Consider the following 19,926-nt stretch of genomic DNA (forward strand, 5'->3'; position numbering starts at 1 on the left):
GAGCGGCGTTTACGGACATTATTGTGAAAAGTTATTCCAAATATGGTCTTGAATACTGAAAAACGCATCTTGTTCCCTCAGACACCCCCGGTCTCTGCGGCTTTATTTATTTCTAAGATTTGATGCAAAACCATATCTCCCGTGACCTCTTGGCACACGGGCGCGCGCGGTGGCCTTCACGACGTGCGCGCGTGCGGAACACAACTGACACTGACGTCACGTACGAGTGTGAACGGCTTTGTTTGTTAGTTTTAGTCCATCAGTTTATAAGTGAGAGATCGAGCGGGTGATATCTGTCAGACACGAGAACCAGGCGGAGGACAACACAACCTCAAACAGACAGAACCGTAGCAGCAGAGATGCCTCACTCCATGCTCTCCCTGTGCGTCCTGGGACTCATCGCGCTCTCCTCCGCCTGCTACATACAGAACTGCCCCCGAGGAGGCAAGAGAGCGCTGCAGGACCCCAGCCTCAGACAGGTGAGCACACGCCCCGGGACACACAACACAGAGGGGTAGAATGGATTTGGTCCGTGAGAGGATTGTGTGCGTAAAACCATTTTAAAAACGTTCTTCTTTTAATGAGTGTGCTACTAGTGAAATAATTGAAACACCACCATGACATTTATCAAACAAATTTTGACTTCTGTGATAAAAATATAGCCTAGTTCAGTGAGTTTTAATTAGTTTAGGCTACTATTGTGGACCCTCAATATTGCTGTTCACGTTTAACTAAACAAAAATATGTTACCATATGCCTATGGTTAAAATTGTTACAGGAAAAAACAGATTACTTGGAAATTACTTTTACTTTTTTGGCGGTTTGAATCCTGCCCTCGACATAAACATCATTGGTAGATCAGTCAGATCCACTAACCTACAGGCTGGCGGTGCAATTCCAGCTCCCACAGATGAATGTTGGCATTGTGTCATTGTGGGAAAGACGCTTAACCCACCTCACCCCCAGTGTCTGTGTACACTTGTGTGTGAATGGGTGAGTGGTTCCTTGGAGTAAAGTGCTTTGAGTGCCTTGATGGTCAAAACGCGCTATTTAAAAATGTGTCCATTTACTATATGCATATTACAGTTCTAAACAGAAATTGTTAATATACTGGAATCGAACTGGACGTTATTCTTATAAATTCAAGATTTAAGAAAAACATCACAACTAAATCTCAAAAAACTCATTAGTCTCCTGCTTGTTTATGTGAAGGTTCTTCTGTCCCTTTCCCATCCTACAGTGCATGTCTTGTGGCCCTGGAGAGCGCGGCCGCTGCTTTGGGCCCAGTATCTGTTGTGGGGAGGGCCTGGGTTGCCTGATGGGATCCCCAGAAACAGCTCACTGTGTGGAGGAGAACTACCTGCTCACCCCCTGCCAGTCTGGAGGAAGGCCCTGTGGATCAGAGGGGGGGCGCTGTGCTGCCTCAGGACTCTGCTGCGACACAGGTGAGAATGAATGAAGAAAATGAAGAATTACTTTACAGAAAGATAGATGGATTTCTGACTTCTCGGATCCCACTTTGTACAAATAAACTCTGACTGTTTCTGTGGTTAAGACAAACTATATGTAATTCACCATTTGAACGACTGTTACATTCATATTATGCTGGAGAAGGTGTTTTGTATTGGTGCCATTAAAGTTCACAAGTTAAAGGTGAATTGTGTAACTTTCCTGGTGGTGCTTGTCTCCATGGAGATGTTACTGCTTTGTCTAAAATGTTTCACAGCATAGAATTAAACTGAAACTCGCTGTAGAGACAAGCAGGGTACTCTACCAGACCAAATAACAGGTCAGGTCTATGGAAAGTCGACCTCACTCATTTTTGCAATAGGAACATCTGTAATTGAATAAATAACACAGTTAATGCCATACACCATGGAACAGCCATACAAAGCTATAACATCTTAATGGAAACAACAAGTGGTGCACCCACTGCTTGAAAAGTTACAAAGTGTGCCTTTAATTTATAAATCTATTTATTTCATGTGATTAAAGATGCAATGAACTTGAAGATTTTATGAAAACATCTGTCCATACTGGATGTGTGTATTTATATTAAGTTAATTCTGTTTCTATCTAACGCCTTTTATTTGTTTACGTGATCATAGTTTATATTTTGTATTATTTCTTACTGTTTCATACTGAACCAAACCTCCGAAGAAAATTCCTGATTTGTGAGTTTTGTTCACTGACAATGCCAGTCAACTTCTATTCATGGGTTTCAGACAAACAATTCCCTGAAGGACTTTGTGAGAACTTCTACCGATTCAAAACATATAATATTTTGATTGTTTGATAGTTGCCATGACCACGGAGGACGGTTGCCATAGCTTGAAACCCATGAATAGCACTTTGAAATGTGTTCAGACTTACTTATTTTGTGTCGTGGTGTCTTATTTATTTTGTGTCGTGGTGTTTTTCAGAGAGCTGTGTGCTGGACTCGGACTGCCTGGTGGACAGTGAGTCTACAGAAGGGGCCCACAGCTCACCTGCAGAGTTGTTGCTACGCCTACTGCACATAGCCAGCAGAACACAGACTGAGTACTGACACTAGAGGGCGCTCTGTCCCTCTCAGAACAAACCTACAGCACCCCACAGCCTTGACCCTGCACCAGCCAAGACAACGAGCCCTGCTGCTGATAACACAGACCCTGGAGGACCACACGCCTATGAGACTGCCTTCGATGTGCCATGTGGTTTATAGTGGTAGATATAGTCTATTTATAGAACAGAGGAATTAGCTGAATTCAGTTGTGTTTTAGGCAAATAATCCAATGCATTGATTTGTGTCATATTTTTGAGATTGAATCCTGTGCAATACTAAATGAGCTGATTGAGGACACAACAATAAAACTGGATTTGAAAATTTTGTTCTCTCTGTGGTTCATGCTGTGGTGAATCAAGTACTCAGTTTTGTTAAGTAAAAGTACAGATACAGAGGTAAAAAGTTACTCAAGTTAAAAGTATCACATGAAACATCTAAGTAAAAGTATTAAAAGCACCTGTTTAAAAATGCACCAGTAAAAAGTAAAAGTATTTCACACAAGTGTTGTTCATTTGTTAAAGTGCAAATGTAGTGATATTGATTAAAAATGACACAGATTTATGTCAACAGTAATAATACGAATCAATTTCTTAATTTTTCTTATGAATTTTGCCTATTTATTTTTGTGTGCTCAAAGTTGACGATTAAACTCAAAAACTTTTGTCAGGATGTTTCCACAAACATGAAAATAACCCCTCAAATCATATGAACAGTACTTTTTACTTTTCAGTCCAGTTAAAAAGTGGAGTAGAAAGTACAAACACCTGCTCTCAAATGTAGTGAAGTAAAAGTAAAAAAGTATCCACTGTAAATGTACTTAAGTAAAATACAGATACCTACAAAATCTACTTCAATACATTACTTTACTACTTTTACTTTATTACCTTCCACCACTGGATTTATGTGAATACTAAGGCAAATTACAACCGTTTATTTTAAAACATGACAAACTGTAGAGTTGTATCAAAGTGATTCACAAACAGAAAAACAAATCATAATACAGTAAAAAGATATAAAAACAACAACCAGAAATTTGCGAATAAAAGTAAATTGTAGCACTAGTTAAAAGCCAGATCATAGAGGTGAGTCTTTAACAGAGTTTAAAATGATCTGTAGATGTGGCATTCTCTACATGGATCTGGAGCTCATTCCAAAGATTTGGGGCTATGGCAGAGAAGGCCTTTGGTTTTGAGACAGGATCTGTGTGTCCCTTCAGTTGTCCAAGTATGCTCCATAGCAAAAGAAAAATTCAAATCTGTCACATGGACAAAAGTTCTAGGGTAAAGAGTCATTCAAGCTGCTTCTTCAGTTCTGGTCAGATTACTATTGGACACTGGCTTATATTTATCTGAAGGAAGGAGCTGACTACACTAAAACTAACACACTGTTTACAGCTTCTGTTTGTTTGCTAGGTCTGTACCTGAGTCATATTTTGTATAATCATTCAGGCCCCTAATGGGTGCTCTCACACCTATTAGCATACTGGCTAGCACTACTGTTTTGCTTGTTTTGATTTAGATCTGACGATGGAGTTATAAATAGGAGATAGATTATGTCTAAGGCCTGTTCAAAGATGTCTTTCCTAACAAAAATAGCTTCTTTAACTACCCTCTTAAACCATTCCAAACCAAACCATTCTTTTCTTTGGCTATGATCTGTACCTGTCATGATCCCTGTTGGTCCTGCCCTTTTTTTTGTACTTTCTCCTTTAACCTCACTATTTTCAAAGGAGTGGTTAGTGCACTGGTTGGGAAGCTTTTTAGCTGAGAGAGCCAAAAAAGTCACATATTTTAAAATGTATTCCCGTGAAGATTATTTTTAACACCGCAATTTCTTTAATGTTTTACTTTAATATCAGCAGATTTATTCATTACTTATTGTGTTAAGAAATGTCAGCTAAAATCTATCTAAGAGCTAGATGCAGTCAGCATAAAGAGCTACATCTGGCTCAAGAGTGATAGGCCACGAGTCAAAGTTAGTGACTTCGAGCTGGAGACGGACAGCAGATTGTTGTCCAGAGCTGCTCCTCCCTTCGTACAGATATAAGGCAGTGTCCACCCGCAATCTTCACAGAATTTTCAGTGAGCCTAATGTTAAACCAACGATGCTAAATACAAAACTTCATTCAAATGGATGCCTCAAATACAAAAATGCAATGTGATTAAAAAGCATTTAGAACCTCTGAGTACAATAGAACAAATCTAATTAATATATCTTATAAATTGCCTTTGTAATTCAATTTTAAAATTGCAAAGACTTTATGGACACCCCGCATATTCAAAATGGTATCGAAAAGGAAATTCATTATCTCTGCTACAATAATTTCTGTCAGTTCCATTTTGTAAGGCAAAGTTAGTAAAGATAGAACGTCACCAAAGTAAAGCAGACGCGGTGCATGAAAGACAACCATACCTCCTTGAGAATGGCCAGTGTCGTCTGATCTTGGAAGCTAAGTGGGTTGGGCCTGGTTGGGCTGGTACTTGGATGGGAGAGTGCCAAGAACACCAATTTCAGCTTTGTAGTAGCAACGGCTCTTGTGCACATTGCCAATGTGTCCTTAGGCAAAACATGTCACTCACTTTGAATGTGGTGTGTGAGTGTCTGGCATCAGGCTCTGAGAATTAAAATCCATCTCTGAAATTGTTTTCTCCAGTGAATTGTAACTCCAATCTGACATTTTGGAGTTATATATCTTTATATTCATTGAATCATAAGGATGCACTGATATGATACTGGCATTGAATAAAATTTTGTTGGACCGTATATATCAGCTTTCAAGATATCTGTTCAGCCAGTCTCCCATTTTGGTCTATAAATTGGTGCAATAAGACAATTTACTGGACAATGTTGGCCTGAAACATATGAACATAATCAGAATATTAAACTTGTATTTTTATGAAGCTGTTCTGTAGTTACAAAACACATATGGATCATTTTTACCTTATGGAGTTTGTGTTTAAAGAAAAGTGTCAACATCAGTATCAAAACAGAAAAAGCTGGATTGGTACATCCCTACTGAATAGATTTAACTTAAGACCAATTTAGAAAATGAGGCATTGTGCACCTGGTGGGAGGATGAAATCATTCAATTGCCTTAACCAACTTGCTGCTGTTATGTCTTGGGGCATGACACTCACCCAGACTGCCTATGTGGTGTGTGCGGTGTGTAAGTATAATTAATAACAGAAAAAAAATTTAAAATCCAGCATGAATCATTTGCTCCATTTACCCGTGAGTGCACCTGCATATAACACACAGACCTCTCACAAACAGTTTGAAGCACATTATATCGCCACAAAGAAATATTGCGATAAATGATAATATTGACATTACTTTTTGCAACTGACACAAAGCAGGATAATCTCTTTAAACCAGTTTTTCTGTATTGTATCATTAAAAGGCCTGAGCTGCAACAAATGTTTTATCTATTTTTTTTAAATTTATTCAGTATTTCACCAGGTAAATCAATAAAAACACCTCATTTGCAGTGACGACCTGGTCATGAGGCAGCATAAAACAGCACAGACACACACAAACAAACACTCACCCCTCAGTCATAATGTGAAACAGTGAATCAGAGCATGAGAGTGTGGAACAGATGCAGATTAAAGATATAAAAATGTTAAAAGCATGTGCACTGATCCTGTAAAATACTCAGGAGTTGAAGGAGGTGAAAACAAACTAAGATTTAAAGTCTGCTGTAGGTGGTTCCAGTCACTTACTGCAGAGAACTGAAATGAGGAGCGGTGAAAAGCTGCGCAGGTTGTAGGAAGGACCAGGGTACTGTAGCTTTAGGAGCGTGTTGTGCTGCTGGAGGTGTGGGAATAACAGAGTCAAACATAATTAACCATAATTAGCCACAGACATTTTTATCCAAACCTCTACAGCTCAAATCTGATCTTATTACATAAAAACGACAAAAATCTCCCCACTATTGCAAAGAAATTGTACACACGATAAATACTGCGCCCCAAAATATATTGTTCCATCTTCCAGCTAATGCAAAAGGAGACCAGGCTTTTGCTGTAGCTGGTCCCAGACTCTGGAACAATCTTCCTCTGTGTATTAGAACAGCCCAGTCTTTAAATATTTTTAAATCATTGTTGAAAACTCATTCGTTTGCTCTGGGTTTTAACACGAGCTGAGCAGGTCTCTTGTATTGTTCAATCATGTTTTTGCTTGTTTTGTTTTATATGATTGCACCTTATGTCATCTTTGTACAGCACTTCAGGCAGCTGTGGTTGCTTTTAAATGTGCTTTATAAATAAATTTGACATGACTTCATATGTTGAACAATAAGTTGATATAGTCATTATCGTTTCAAACCTAATAACACACATGTATCTGTGGTAGAATAGACCATACAGATTTGGTTCTGATCAAGCTCTAGATGAATTCAAATATCATTACCATACCACTGTTTATCATAACACTTATATTTGTAATGATGGTTTACAACGTGTGTGTGCTGAGTGTGGATGTGGGACTCAGTCATGTGAAAAAGGAGCATAAAAAAAAGCTTGAACAATACATCTAATTCTCATTTTAATAGATTCTAGAAAGGTGGAGGAAGGACGACAGCGCCATCTGCAGTCTGAATTCTTCAGGACAGTATCCCAGGTGTGTGAGAGTAAAAAGGCCCCCTCGTCCCAGTTTAAAGTCCCGTGGGCAATACAGAAACGTGTCAATGGGACTTTAATCCGGGACAAAGGGCCTTTTTACGCTCACAGACCTGGGATACTGTCCTAAAGAAATCTGAATGCAGATGGCGCTGTCGTCCTGTCTCCATCAGTAAGAAGACAGCGCCAAACCTGTTTAATTAAGCTGACCGCACACTGCACCACACTGTCATGTGACCACTCTGAGGCGCTAGTGAGCCGTACAAACTGTCAGGTATGAAAACAAACTAAACCTTGGTCTGGAAAAAGAATCTACTGAAATAAATTTATGAAAGACCAGATGAACCTCATTAAACTACATCCTATTTTCCTTCTGTCTGTTTGTTAAATGTACCTCTGTCCTGTATAAACTTTGATGGGTGATTCAAATGATATAATGCGGTGGTCTACCTGTTTACTCAGCTCCTTTGGGCACATTCTCTGTTTTGTACAGACTTGTACAGTGTCATGAGACAATAAAGGGAATTGTACACGTGATATGAATGAAAAAAGCCTGGGCTGATTCCCGTATTTAAAGAAAGTCTGGCTTTTTGAATAATGTGTTCTCGGATCTAAAGTGCCCCAGGAGCTCTCATCTCTGACAATGTACCCACAGTGAGTTACAACCAGTGCATGTCAAAGGTTTAATCCCCTTTAATATGATTTTGTCCTCCAGGTATTCTCTTCAATGGCTGGTTTACAGATTCTAAAATGTGATAATGCTGCTGCTGTGGGGGGCAAGATTCAGTTTTACCTGCACTACCAGTCATATTTTGATCACGCCTCAGATGTCAATGCATTTTATAAACATACAGAAGACATCAAATATATAAAGCAAGATATATGGAATTATGTAGCAAAGAAAAAAGTGTTTTTATATTTTATATTCAGATACTCATAGCGTCATGTTTCAAATCTGTCAACTGGACAGAAGTTTTAGAGTGAAGACGTTTCGCTGCTCATCCAAGCCGCTTCTGTTCAGTTTGCTGGTGGACACTGCCTTATATCCATCTGAAGGACCCAACTACACTCAAACTAACACACTGCTTTGTTTACAGTTTCTGTTTGTTGGCTAGGAGTCATATTTTGCACAATTGTTCAGGCTGCTAATAGATGCTCTCATGCCTATTAGCACACTGACCATAACCTTATCATTTTGCTTGTTTTGATTCAGGTCTGAGGATGGAGTTATAAATAGGAGATAGATGATGTCTAAGGCCCCCATTCCTATTCAAACATTGTCTTTCCTAATAAAGTGGTCTCTTTAATTCCCCCCTCTAACCATTTCAATTTCCAAGAAAGTGTTGACAGAATAAAATTTTTCTTTTGCTATGGATCATACCTGGACGACAGAGATTACACAGACATTCTTTGCTTTGTCGACAGCGCTATAAATCCTTGGCCTTCTCTCGATGAGCTTGTTGATGAAGTCTCCTGAATTGGTTTTCAGTTCACAGCTGTGTCACGTCAGGGTCAAGAGATGCCAAAAGTGTGTGTGTGTGGGGGGGGGGGGGGGGGGGAGTTCCAGGCAGCACATGTCAAAAGTGTAATCTCTTGTGATTTTATCCTACCGATCTTCTCTTAAATACAACATACTGAGGTACAAACCCTAAGTCATTCATAACGGAGGACAACCACTCAAGTGAGCTACTGTTGGCCAATTGTTTAATGATTTATAATGTTTATTTACAGACAGTGGCATTATTAACTCAAAATGTCAGAAAAGAATAAACTATTTCAGATTTTCATTAATAATACACTTCATTCATAAGTCAATCAAACCTGTTGCTAACGCTATCGAGAGTGACCTCGGGGAAAGAAGGTACCAGATTTGTCTGTTATTAACGTTCATATCTTGATTTACAGACACAATAGTGAAATAAAATACCAGGATCATGTAGAGCGGGTTAATATGAACTTTTTAAGACCAAAATGACAGCAGCAGTTACAGGGAGAGGGGAGAGAAAGTGAATTGGAGCCAGAGTCGATGGAGCTGGAAGGGCGCCCATTCTCACTTATATATTTGGAACGAGGCAGCTTAGCAGGTTAGCCATGTCCATTTAGATATACAGTCTAGGCATTTTTGACAAACTTGTTTTCAGCCTAAACGTTTTTATTTATTTTGTCTTATGAACAGGCTTTATCACTTAGGCATCTCTTGTGCTGACGGTTATCTCAGGAGTAAGACAAACATATTGACTGTATGATTATGGCAATTATATCTACATTTCCGTGACATTTATAATTGCATGATGGTTCAGCTGATTTTGGCACAGTTTTGGCAAGCTTTGTTCCTTGCATAACTTTGTTGCTCCAATAAGCTTGGCAAAATACAACATTGATTGAACTAAATACCTCCTGGGAAGATGTCTTTTTATTTGTTGTCTGATTTTACAGGTCAAGGAGTGGTAACTGTCAACTGCTCCTCAAGACACACCTCGCCCACTAAAAACATGCAAGATTTCTGAAAATACACCTTGAAATTACATCCAGTTTTTGACATTATCTTGACAAATTCCTTCTTTACGACTATTTCTGGTTAACCTATATAGACTCTTGGCCTCGGGTTGTTTGACCTCGATCCCTTTTTAACAACGTTTGCAAAATCTGCCATCAATCAAAAGAAATTGAGTTGACAAAGAGTGTATAATTAAACTTGCCAGGGCTTGCACGCTTGCTGAAAAGTTCTAGTTCATAAACAAACTTAAACTCTCACCACTGAGCTTTTATAGAATAATCACGTTGTATTATTAGACTGTCAACATCCATAAGTCTGTGCACATTTGAGGGTTGGACTGGGACTTTTTATGTTTAACACCTTGATTGTTTTACCTGGAAGTAGGTGAGGTGGTGAGAGGAGGTTGGTAGGTACACTGGGTAGGTACTTGGTGATGGTGGTGATGATGATGATGAAGAGGAGGGGAGGGAGGTGGGAGGTTGTTCTTAAGGAGCTTGGGAACAGCCGGATCAAGGCATTCCCGAAGTGTTGTCAACATGGATCTCAAAGTGCTGTTCCTCGGAGTCTGCTTGTGCGTCTTTGCGGTCACCTACAGCCAAGGTGAGAGACAGAAGACAGGTTTAGATTGTGTTCATACGGCATACTGGTGTGGTCCTGGTTTGGTCCTGGTTTGGTCCTGGTTTAGTCCTGGTTTGGTCCTGGTTTGGTCCTGGTTTGGTCCTGTTTTGGTCCTGTTTTGGTCCTGTTTTGGTCCTGGTTTAGTCCTGGTTTGGCCCTGGTTTAGTTCTGTTCTTTTGTTTAATTCCAGCGTATTTTGATGTGAAGTCTATGCACGTGCAAATGCATCCTTAGCCAATTTGGTTATGCTTGGACACATCATGTTAAAACTGGGACTAAACCAGAACTAGAACTGAGTCTACTTCACAACTAAACCAGGGTCAGACCAGGTAAGTGTGAACAAGTAATTAGTATTTGAATTAGCTTGTATTTGTTCAGTAGGAGGTGTGTGGCTATTAGATGAACACATTTTGCATATATTTCTATGTGAATGGACAAACCTACTTCATGATAAAAACCAAATCATGTGGGGATTACATACATAAATGTAATGGATCTTTTAAAACTGGAGAAATTTGAAAAAAGTTTGAAATATATATATATATATATATATATATATATATATATATATATATATATATATATATATATATATATATATATATATATATATATATATATATATATATATATATATATATATAAATATATATATATAAATATAAATATATAAATATATATATATATATATATATATATATATTTAAAAAAATAAATATAATAATAAAATAGTTTAAAAAATCTTAAAAAGATTTAACCTTGTCAGATGTAATAAATTAATTCTGATATTTTAGCTAGCAGATGTTCCTTATAGCTCGTCAGAATGTAAATGCTTACATCTGGGTAAAACTGGGTCATGGGAAGGTGGGACATACACTGGCCTCCTCTTATCTTATCTTCTCTAAAAGTCAATATTTGTAAGTAGTATTCATCATAAATCATAATTAACCACATATCATTTAATGCTATGGTACGGTTTTAAATAAACATGCAAAACGTTGTGTGTGTAACTCAGCTGTCCAGGCATGATCCATAGAAAAAGAAAAGCTCAATACAATCAGGTGTGTTAGTTTCAGTGTAGTTGGCTCCTCCCTTCAGACAGACATAAGGCAGTGTCCAGCAGTAATATGACCAGAACTGAAGAAGTGGCCTAGATGAGCACTGAAACGTCTTCACTCTAAAACTTTTGTGCAGTTACAGAATTGATTTCTTCTCCTTCTTATCCTGTTCCTCCTCCTTTATTTATGTCTTTTCATATTTTATTTGAATTCTTCATTTGTTTTATTTGTTTTCAATATCATAGCCGGGATCCCCAAATGCTGTATGTCAACAAAAGACATCCCTAGGCGAATCCTGCTCAATGTTCAGAGATGGGAGTTTCAACCGAGCACTGGAGCCTGCGACATCCCCGCACTCATGTAAGTTGCCATGGCAACAAATCATTTTATAAATATTCCGCTATTTTCTGATCTATGTTATAATGTTGTTTCCTCATCACAAACAGACCTGGAGTTGTGTTTTGTTTCATTCACACATGTTTGACACATAAACCCTGCAAATTTACACTGAATTCCTATTTCAATCAGGAAACACTCTGTTCCACCTTGTGATGTCATGTGGTAATACAGGAAGTGCTCCACTGTGTTTTTGAACTCCTTACACCTTCACTAGAATCATTTGGATGATTTCAGCCCTATAATTGCCCATCTCTGCTGAACTAAGGGTAAAAGGAGCTGTTAACTTGAAAACTATCGCTTCATGACATCACAAGGTGGAACAGAGCATTTTGAGGTTTGGAGATGTAGCCTATCAATACAGGATATAGCAGGGGTCGGCAACTTCGCTTGGCTTCGGGCCAATTTTTTTCAGCGCCCACAGGTGGCGGGCCAGATGGTAAAGGTATTGGCTTACATATATTTATAAATACATAAATATGAATTACATGCATTTTAACTCACCTAAAACAGCCAATTAAAAAATCCTCGGGCAAAAGCTTTTGCTCCTTTTATTATGGTTTTGGTAAGAATTATGCCTTTGTTGAACATGGTAATATGGATACTAAAGGCGCACAGTATCAGGTAGAGCTATGAAAAACTTTTCACTTTAAGGTTTTACCTCATTTATTCAGGTCTTTGTCTCATGATATTAATTGAAACTAATACTTTTGTGGTTAAAATGTGTGGATTTAAACAAGGATAAAATCTTTCTAAGACGGTTACTTGAACCAGGAAGCTGCGTAATTATTGCTTATCGTCAAATCTCTCCATCAAAATTCTTTTCTCACGCTGTCTTCTTGTGACCATCACTGCGATTTAGCTCTGCCTCGAAGGTTAAACTACGACAGGCTTTTAGTCGTGCGTAATACCGCACTAACGGCTTCCTTACTCCGCATTTGGTGCCGTAATGACCTGCACCTTTACGCACGACTGTGGGAGAGCTGTAGGACTTGGATGATGCCAAGTGCAGCAAGGATCGTGATAAAATCACAACGTAAATGAAAAATGTTTAAAATTGACATGGCTAAGTGGATTTATGTTGTGTCAAACATGAGCAAAGGTCGGGAACAATAAAACCTGACATGCGGACAAAAAGCAAGCTCCCACCCCGGTTAAAAGAAATCTTCAAACTGAGTATTTTGACAGTTTTGTGATTAAGTGATTTATTTTAATAAAATAGGGAATTTTGAATAACTAACCACAGAAGTGCAAGAAGGCTATAGCGTAACGGGTGCACATTCCTTGAGCTGCGCGCAGTCTGCACGCTTGCCTCACCAGATGTCCAAAAACAGTTAGCCACGATTTTGACTGGTGAAGGTGTATGTACACACCAGTTCATTGTTTGCTTTTAATGTTGTGTTACATGCACATCATGGGCAGTGGAATGCCCGTAGCAGTGCCCACATAACTTGGTATTTGTCGTAACGGTGGGTGTAGCGGACCAAAGGATGCAGACTCGGGGAATATTTACAGTATTTATTAAAGAAATGACAAATGGTGCAGTTCGAGGGTTGATCCGGCGGTGAGCAGGAGGTGAGGCACGGGCCAGGATCCAGGAGCGGAACGTGGAGCGCAGCGGAGATGACGATGCGGGCAGCACCAGGGCAGGACGCAGAGTGCTAACCAGGGTCCGGGGTCGCGGAATGCAGAGATAGAACAGACAGTACCAGGGCTGGGAAGCAGGGTGGAAGCAGGGTCGGAGCTGAGCCGGGAGCGCTGGAGCTGAGACGGTCCAGCAAGCTGGGTGGAGACGCACTTATGATCCCCACATATGATCCGGCACCGAACGGGATGAGGCTGAAACGAAGATGAACCGGCACTGAACAGGGTGTAGAAACGCAGATGATCTCGCCCTGAGTGTCTGGTCCTGCCTCCTCTTATACACAGCAGGTGGTGGTGATCGCGCTGATGAGCTGCAGGTGCGCGCAGGAGGAGCCAGGAGCTCAGCCCAGCTCGGCAGGTGAGGGAGGGAACGAGCAGGACAGGAGGAAAAACGTGGAGCAGACGGAGCGGATCATGACAGTATTAAAGAATCAATGCCGGGAAAAAGTCCAAAATCCTCTGGCGGGCCAAAATAAATTGGCAAAGGGCCAACATTTTCCCGCGGGCCGGACGTTGCCGACCACTGGGATATAGACTATTAATACAGGATTACTCAAAGATGTGTGAACAAAACACAACTCCAGGTATGTTTTTGAGTAAATAAATACATTATAACATGGTTTAAAGCTCAAGAGGGCTTTTTGTGTAATATAGGACCTTTAATAAATGCTCTTTTTGTGTATTAAATGTATTCCTCCACTGTAAGTTAAAGGTGTACCATGTAACTTTTCTGGTGAGGAAGTCCGCCACCTGCTTGTCTCCATAGAGATTTTATCAAAAAAAGAGTATTTATTTTATTTAAGTGTTTTTATTGCTTGCCAGTTTTCATGCCATACTGTTGAACTTTCAGCCAATGCTACTGATGCTCTGGTGATTCTAAAATGTGATGATGTTATGCTGCCAGATGGGGGCGCAAGAGACAGATTTCCCTATTGATTACACTGTACTTTGAAAATATCCCCCCCATCTGTATTAATTAGTTTTGGTCTATAGACTATTGTGACATCGTCTGAAACACAGCAATAGCATCTCCATGGAGACAAGAAGATGACAGACGCTCCACCAAAAGTTACCCAAAGCAGCTTTAATTCGTTCTTAATCTTAATCCTCTATTGTTTTATGTTTCAGTCTTCATGTAAAAAACTTACAGAGGCCCATTTGCGCTCATCCCAAAGTGAAACGGGCTCTACTGCGAGTTCAGAGCAGGAGGAAGCGGAGCCATCGCAAAGACAGTGACTGAATAAGAGCCTTCATGTTGGAGATGTGACGTAACCTTCCAAAACATGTCTGCAGTTACTCTACTACTGTTCTATTCAAAAACCCTGACCTACTCTCCTCCATCACCACATGTGTTAGGAGAAATATAGCAGCTAATGTCTGAATTTAAGTTTTTGTTTTGTTATTTTTGTTTAAAATGTACCGAGTATTACTCAACACATCTTATAGGCCTATATAATCACATTAAACTGGACTAATGTTGGTGTTTGCAAGAGATGATGTCACTTTTATGTACTTGTTAAATAAATAAACATTTATAAATACAATGAACTTTGTGTATGTTTTTTTTTTTTTTACAAACATTAAAAACATGGGCTCGTGTGTGTGTTGAAATGATTTAGTATTTAGGTGCCATATTATTATATTATAAAATGGGACTCCTATGAGCTTTGAACCATGTTATAATGTTGTTACTGCCACAAAAAACCTATCTGGAGTTGTGTTTTGTTTCATTCATACATGTTTGAGTGATCCTTTATTAGTAGTCTCTCTACATTGCCAATGCTCAAAATGCTCTGTTCCACCTTGTGATGTCACATAGTGGTAGTTTTCAAGTTAATTTTTACCTTTAGTTCAGAAGAGTTTGGCAGTTCCAGAGCTGAAATCATCCATATGATTCTAGTGAAGGTGTAAGGAGTTTAAAAACACAGAGAAGCATTTCCTGTATCACCACATGACATCACAAGGTGGAACAGAGTGTTTTCAGTTTGAGAGAAGAACTCAGCCTAAATATGCAGGATTTGTGTGTTAAACATGTGTGAATCAAACAAAACACAACTCCAAGTCTGTTTGTGATAAGGAAACAACATTATAACATAGATCAGAAAACAGCGTAATACGGGCCCTTTAAGTAAATGAACTGAAGTCAGGTATTTCCAATGAAAGTTTGAGGTATGAGTTGTTCTCTGTATTGAGTGAAGTGTCTTGCCCAGGGACATAATGGCAGTATGTGCTTCAATGAATGAATGAACTACTCAACCCACTCTGACCAAAACACAGGTCAAACAAAGATAATAATAAAACAATGAAGGAAATATTTGTTTTTGCAATCCAGGCAAAACTAACATTGCAAAACCATAAATCTATAGACATAATTACACTTTTGAATGCAGAAGGTAAAGGTTAATTTCCCAATGGTTTACCAACGGCTGACCCCAGTTCTGCCCTCTCCCTGTGGCTAATGTGGGTAAAGTCCATTGTGTGCATGAAACTGTACTAATCTGTGTCACACATCTATACATCATGTGATTGTGTGGAGAGGGGCGAGAGGTACAGTTTCTTTACATGTTTTATGGCTATGACAGAAAACTCCCCGAAGATTAATATCACTCAAGATGAAGAATGAGGCTATTGGAGAATGTTTGCGTTGTTTCAATAAAGCAGGTCTCAGCTCCTCACGTGTGGTCCAGATCTAGAAGATAGACTGTACACAGACACTGAGGGCGAGGTGGGTTAAGTGTCTTGCTCAAAGATACGACGACAGCATTCATCTTTGGGAGCTGGAATCACACCACCAGTTGTTGGATCAATGGACTAAGACTTTACCAACTGTGCTACTGTTGTCCATTTACTCACCCCAACTTGTATTTAGAGTGATTCGTGCATGTTTAAGCAATCTTTACTTTGTTCTACTTTTAAATTTTCTTATTTGGTGATATGTGTAGGATTCAGCAGCATCGCTTAGTCATTTTGGTCCAAATGAAAAAAATCCTCTGCTCGCGAGTGTGATCTGCAGCTATCCATCGGAGGAACCGACTCTTTGTTGGTAATGTCGGCTCCCATTGGGCACCACATTAGACAGTCGTTTTAGATGAACATTGCGATGTAAAATGAGCAAAGTGATAATGATCCATGGATGTCAGAGATTGAACCGTGCCACAGGGCTGGGTGATAAAAACTGAATTATGATCTCATCCCACCACTCTCCCCGTTCAGTCAGTCTGATGTTGAAACAAGTTTTCCCCTAGTGGTTCACATTCAATACAATCTCTTTATATGTGTCCATTTGTCTGTCCCTAGCAGTTTCTTCTTTATGGTTCTCATGCAACCTCCCCCCAACAAATAAATTATTTTACAACACAATGGGTAGTTTACATGTTCTTCCTGTGCCTGCGTATCTATTTCCAGTCAGGAATGTAGCAATAAATTCTGGGTCCTGGGTACAAATTATATGGTGGGCCCACATTACATGTTGTCTGATAAAAAAAATGCCTATAACAGACTTTATGAGGGCCCCCTACCTGCACTGGGCCCCCGGGTAAACAATACTCTTTATCCCCCCCAGTCCGACGCCCTTGTTTCCAGTAATGAATAATAAAAATATAATAAAAGTCAGATTTGATTTATAGACAATGGGAATAACAAACAGCAAGTTGCAGAAATATCAACCAAAGACTGTTGCAAAATTTTGAATGAAGTCCAAAATCGTAATTTGACGAATTGGTGCCAGGAGGACGGAACAGTGAGTTTTGATTTAGCTGTAATTAAAATGTCAAATGATTAATTTCATCTAATTTTCATTCATCTTTATTTATACCGATAGAGCCACTGATAGTATCAGTACAATACAAGGAAAAACAACTGCTTTGGTCCATTAAAAAAATTAAAAACGGGAGTGGGTGTGAGTATAAATGTTTATTAAAGCGCATTAGTGGCAACAGTGTAGTTTTGCATGTCCTTGAAATGTTAGTTAAGTTAGTTTGTATAGTGTGTCTAGGTTTTATATTTGGATTAATAATGAGTGCTTCTAGATTGTATGAAAAAGACAATATGGGATTTATCATTCCAACAGGCAGGTCACTTCATGCTGATGGCCAATTTTCAATGGCTGGATTAGTGCAACATCCCCCTCTAGTGGGATTAACTGTAATGGGCATGGACAAACATGAACCATTTAAAGAAGACCTATTGTGCTTATGTAGGTTCTATAGATATAATGTATGACAGGATGATGATGTTATAATTTGGACATTTTAAATCACAACATTCTTCTTAAACGATTTAATAAAAGAAAGTCTGCTGATTTCTGTGTTAGAAACCTGTGGTGCCCAATGGGAGCTGATGTCGCTGTATTTTCTCCTTCATTTGTACCAAAACACTACCAAAAGTAGTGACGCTAACAGTGAGGTTGCCAGGCGTGCTTGTCCACAGGGCCTATTGTGTATTTTTTTTTTATCAGTTTACTGTTGATTGGCTTATAGAGATTAATTTTTTTTGTCTCTTAGCAACACTGATTCTTGGAAGTAAGAAATCACATTCACAGAAATAGTATCTATTGTGAGATATAAAGGATCTATATCAATAGTGAATAAAGCATTTACCCCTAAACTAGAACCTACAAACATCTTACTGAGGACGAGACAGGCAGGACAGGTGCTTTGAACACAGCTATAATTATTCAGGAATCCGCAATGATTCAATGAGGATTAATATACGCTCTCCACTTCCTGTTATCCTGATGACAATGTTCTGCCAATATTGCAGTCTATAGGTCGATAGGGGAAGACAAAGGGGTCAGTTGTCCCGGGCCCCAGGTTTTAGGGGCCCAGAATTAGACCCTCTTTCTATAAATGTATATCAAGAACAGGGCCCATGTGATGCTACTTAGCCTGGGCCACCAAAGTTCTGTTGACGGGCTTGTTTGTGGATGAGATGTAGAAATATTACACAAAAGTGAATGGAATGCCAATACCCTTGTTTGGTAGATTACACAATTTTATTTTATTTATAATCTCTTCTTTTACATCCCTGTTTAGATGTAGTTCACATTCTAATTTTGCATACCTCCAAAATAATGATTGTGTTTTTTATCAAGCTTCGACCTCTACTTCCTGTGGTTTTAACTGAATGACTGCCAAGCTGAATCCAGAGTGCAGCGTTCAGTTCAAATACAGTGGTGGAAAGTAACAAAGTAAAGATATCTAAAATTTCTACTCAAGTACATTTTACAGTGGACACTTTTTACTTTTACTTCACTACATTTAAGAGAAGGCTTCTGTACGTTCTACTCCACTACATTTTTGACTGAAAAGTACTTTTCATATGATTTGAGGGGTTATTTTGATCATATTCATGGTAACATCCTGAATTCAACCTTCGGCTTTGAGCAAAGAAAAATAAATACACACATTTCATGAGAAAATGCAAATCAATTTCTTAATTTATTACTTACTGTTGAACAAAATATGTAGCATTTTAAACAGGTACTGAAATATGTTTACTTAAATTGATTTTTTCATGTGATATTTTTACTTGAGTAACTTTTTACCTCTGTACAAAGCCACCATGTGACTTGTGTCTGTGTACCCTTATGTGCAGGACTGAACACTGGAGCCTCCCCCACAACAACTACAAACATCTGAAAGCAGAATGAATTTACAACATCCATGTTTTCATACGTAATATTAGTTTTGATGAGGACACAGACGTTTCTGAACTTTGTGTTTTTGTTTAAGTTTTAGTAAGTATTGACTCATGAAAGCAGGTGCCAAAACTTCCCTCCTTCCTCAAACAAAGGATCAGAGGGTGCAGCATAGCAGACCTTAGACAGTGTTTTGCTCATATCGTCACTCAAGCGTGGCCAGTTTGGGTCCAATAATGTGTAACTAAGATGGAAGTAGGCCAGGGGTGTCCAAACTTTCCTCATTATGGGCCACATATAAAAACATAGACAAAGCTGAGGGCCGATTGAGGGCCATGGACTTGTCGTGAATACAGTGAATACTTCAAATTTGTGCTATTATTACAAGTTAGACTGAACCACTAGATCTTTATTCATGCTTACATCCTCAGTGGGACACATTATTTGACACAATATTTGATATGGGTGTGTTAAAGTCAATTTACTGAAAAATACAGTAAAAAGTACTGTTTAAGGTCATATGGGCCAATTCACCTGGAAGCTTGAGGGCCAAGAAAAATAGGTCTGAGGGCCATATTTGGCCCCCGGGCCACAGTTGTTTGTGCAATCCTTTATTATTAGTGCGGCTACATCTCCAAAGCTCAAAATGCTCTGCTCTACCTTGTAATGTCATGTGGTGGTTTTCAAAATACCAGCTACGTCTTACCTTTAGTTCTGTAGAGATTGGCAATTCCAGAGCTGAAATCCTCCCAATGATTTTGGTGAAGGTGTATGGAGTTTAAAAACACAATGGGGCCCTTCCTGTATTACCCCGACATCACAAGGTGGAACAGAGTGTTTTCTGATTGAGAAAAGAACTCATCCTAAATATGCAAGGTTTGTGTGTTAAACATGTGTGAAAGAAACAAAGC

The 19,926-nt window shown here is 39.0% G+C and overlaps 2 protein-coding genes across 2 annotated transcripts; both read left to right on the top strand.

Annotated features, from left to right (window-relative positions):
- Positions 1 to 303: 303 nt before the first annotated feature.
- avp (arginine vasopressin) lies at positions 304 to 2,833 on the top strand. The gene is made up of 3 exons (XM_033972829.2): positions 304 to 479; positions 1,241 to 1,445; positions 2,424 to 2,833. The coding sequence occupies exons 1-3, from the start codon at positions 360 to 362 to the stop codon at positions 2,546 to 2,548; spliced, it is 450 nt and encodes a 149-aa protein (XP_033828720.1). The 5' UTR covers positions 304 to 359; the 3' UTR covers positions 2,549 to 2,833.
- A 7,287-nt stretch (positions 2,834 to 10,120) lies between these two features.
- On the top strand, positions 10,121 to 14,872 carry ccl27a (chemokine (C-C motif) ligand 27a). Its single transcript, XM_033973195.2, has 3 exons — positions 10,121 to 10,261; positions 11,583 to 11,697; positions 14,506 to 14,872. The coding sequence occupies exons 1-3, from the start codon at positions 10,198 to 10,200 to the stop codon at positions 14,615 to 14,617; spliced, it is 291 nt and encodes a 96-aa protein (XP_033829086.1). The 5' UTR covers positions 10,121 to 10,197; the 3' UTR covers positions 14,618 to 14,872.
- The last annotated feature ends 5,054 nt before the right edge of the window (positions 14,873 to 19,926 follow it).

The sequence above is a fragment of the Periophthalmus magnuspinnatus genome, chromosome 9, assembly GCF_009829125.3.
Source record: "Periophthalmus magnuspinnatus isolate fPerMag1 chromosome 9, fPerMag1.2.pri, whole genome shotgun sequence".
Classification (NCBI taxonomy): Eukaryota; Metazoa; Chordata; class Actinopteri; order Gobiiformes; family Gobiidae; genus Periophthalmus; species Periophthalmus magnuspinnatus.

Excerpts from the sequence above, each read along its gene's own strand:
- avp (XM_033972829.2), top strand. The coding sequence starts at position 360 with ATGCCTCACTCCATGCTCTCCCTGTGCGTCCTGGGACTCATCGCGCTC. Across the intron at positions 480-1,240 it reads AGGACCCCAGCCTCAGACAG|TGCATGTCTTGTGGCCCTGG; the intron begins GTGAGCACACGC and ends CCCATCCTACAG. Across the intron at positions 1,446-2,423 it reads AGGACTCTGCTGCGACACAG|AGAGCTGTGTGCTGGACTCG; the intron begins GTGAGAATGAAT and ends GGTGTTTTTCAG.
- ccl27a (XM_033973195.2), top strand. The coding sequence starts at position 10,198 with ATGGATCTCAAAGTGCTGTTCCTCGGAGTCTGCTTGTGCGTCTTTGCG. Across the intron at positions 10,262-11,582 it reads TGCGGTCACCTACAGCCAAG|CCGGGATCCCCAAATGCTGT; the intron begins GTGAGAGACAGA and ends TCAATATCATAG. Across the intron at positions 11,698-14,505 it reads TGCGACATCCCCGCACTCAT|TCTTCATGTAAAAAACTTAC; the intron begins GTAAGTTGCCAT and ends TTTATGTTTCAG.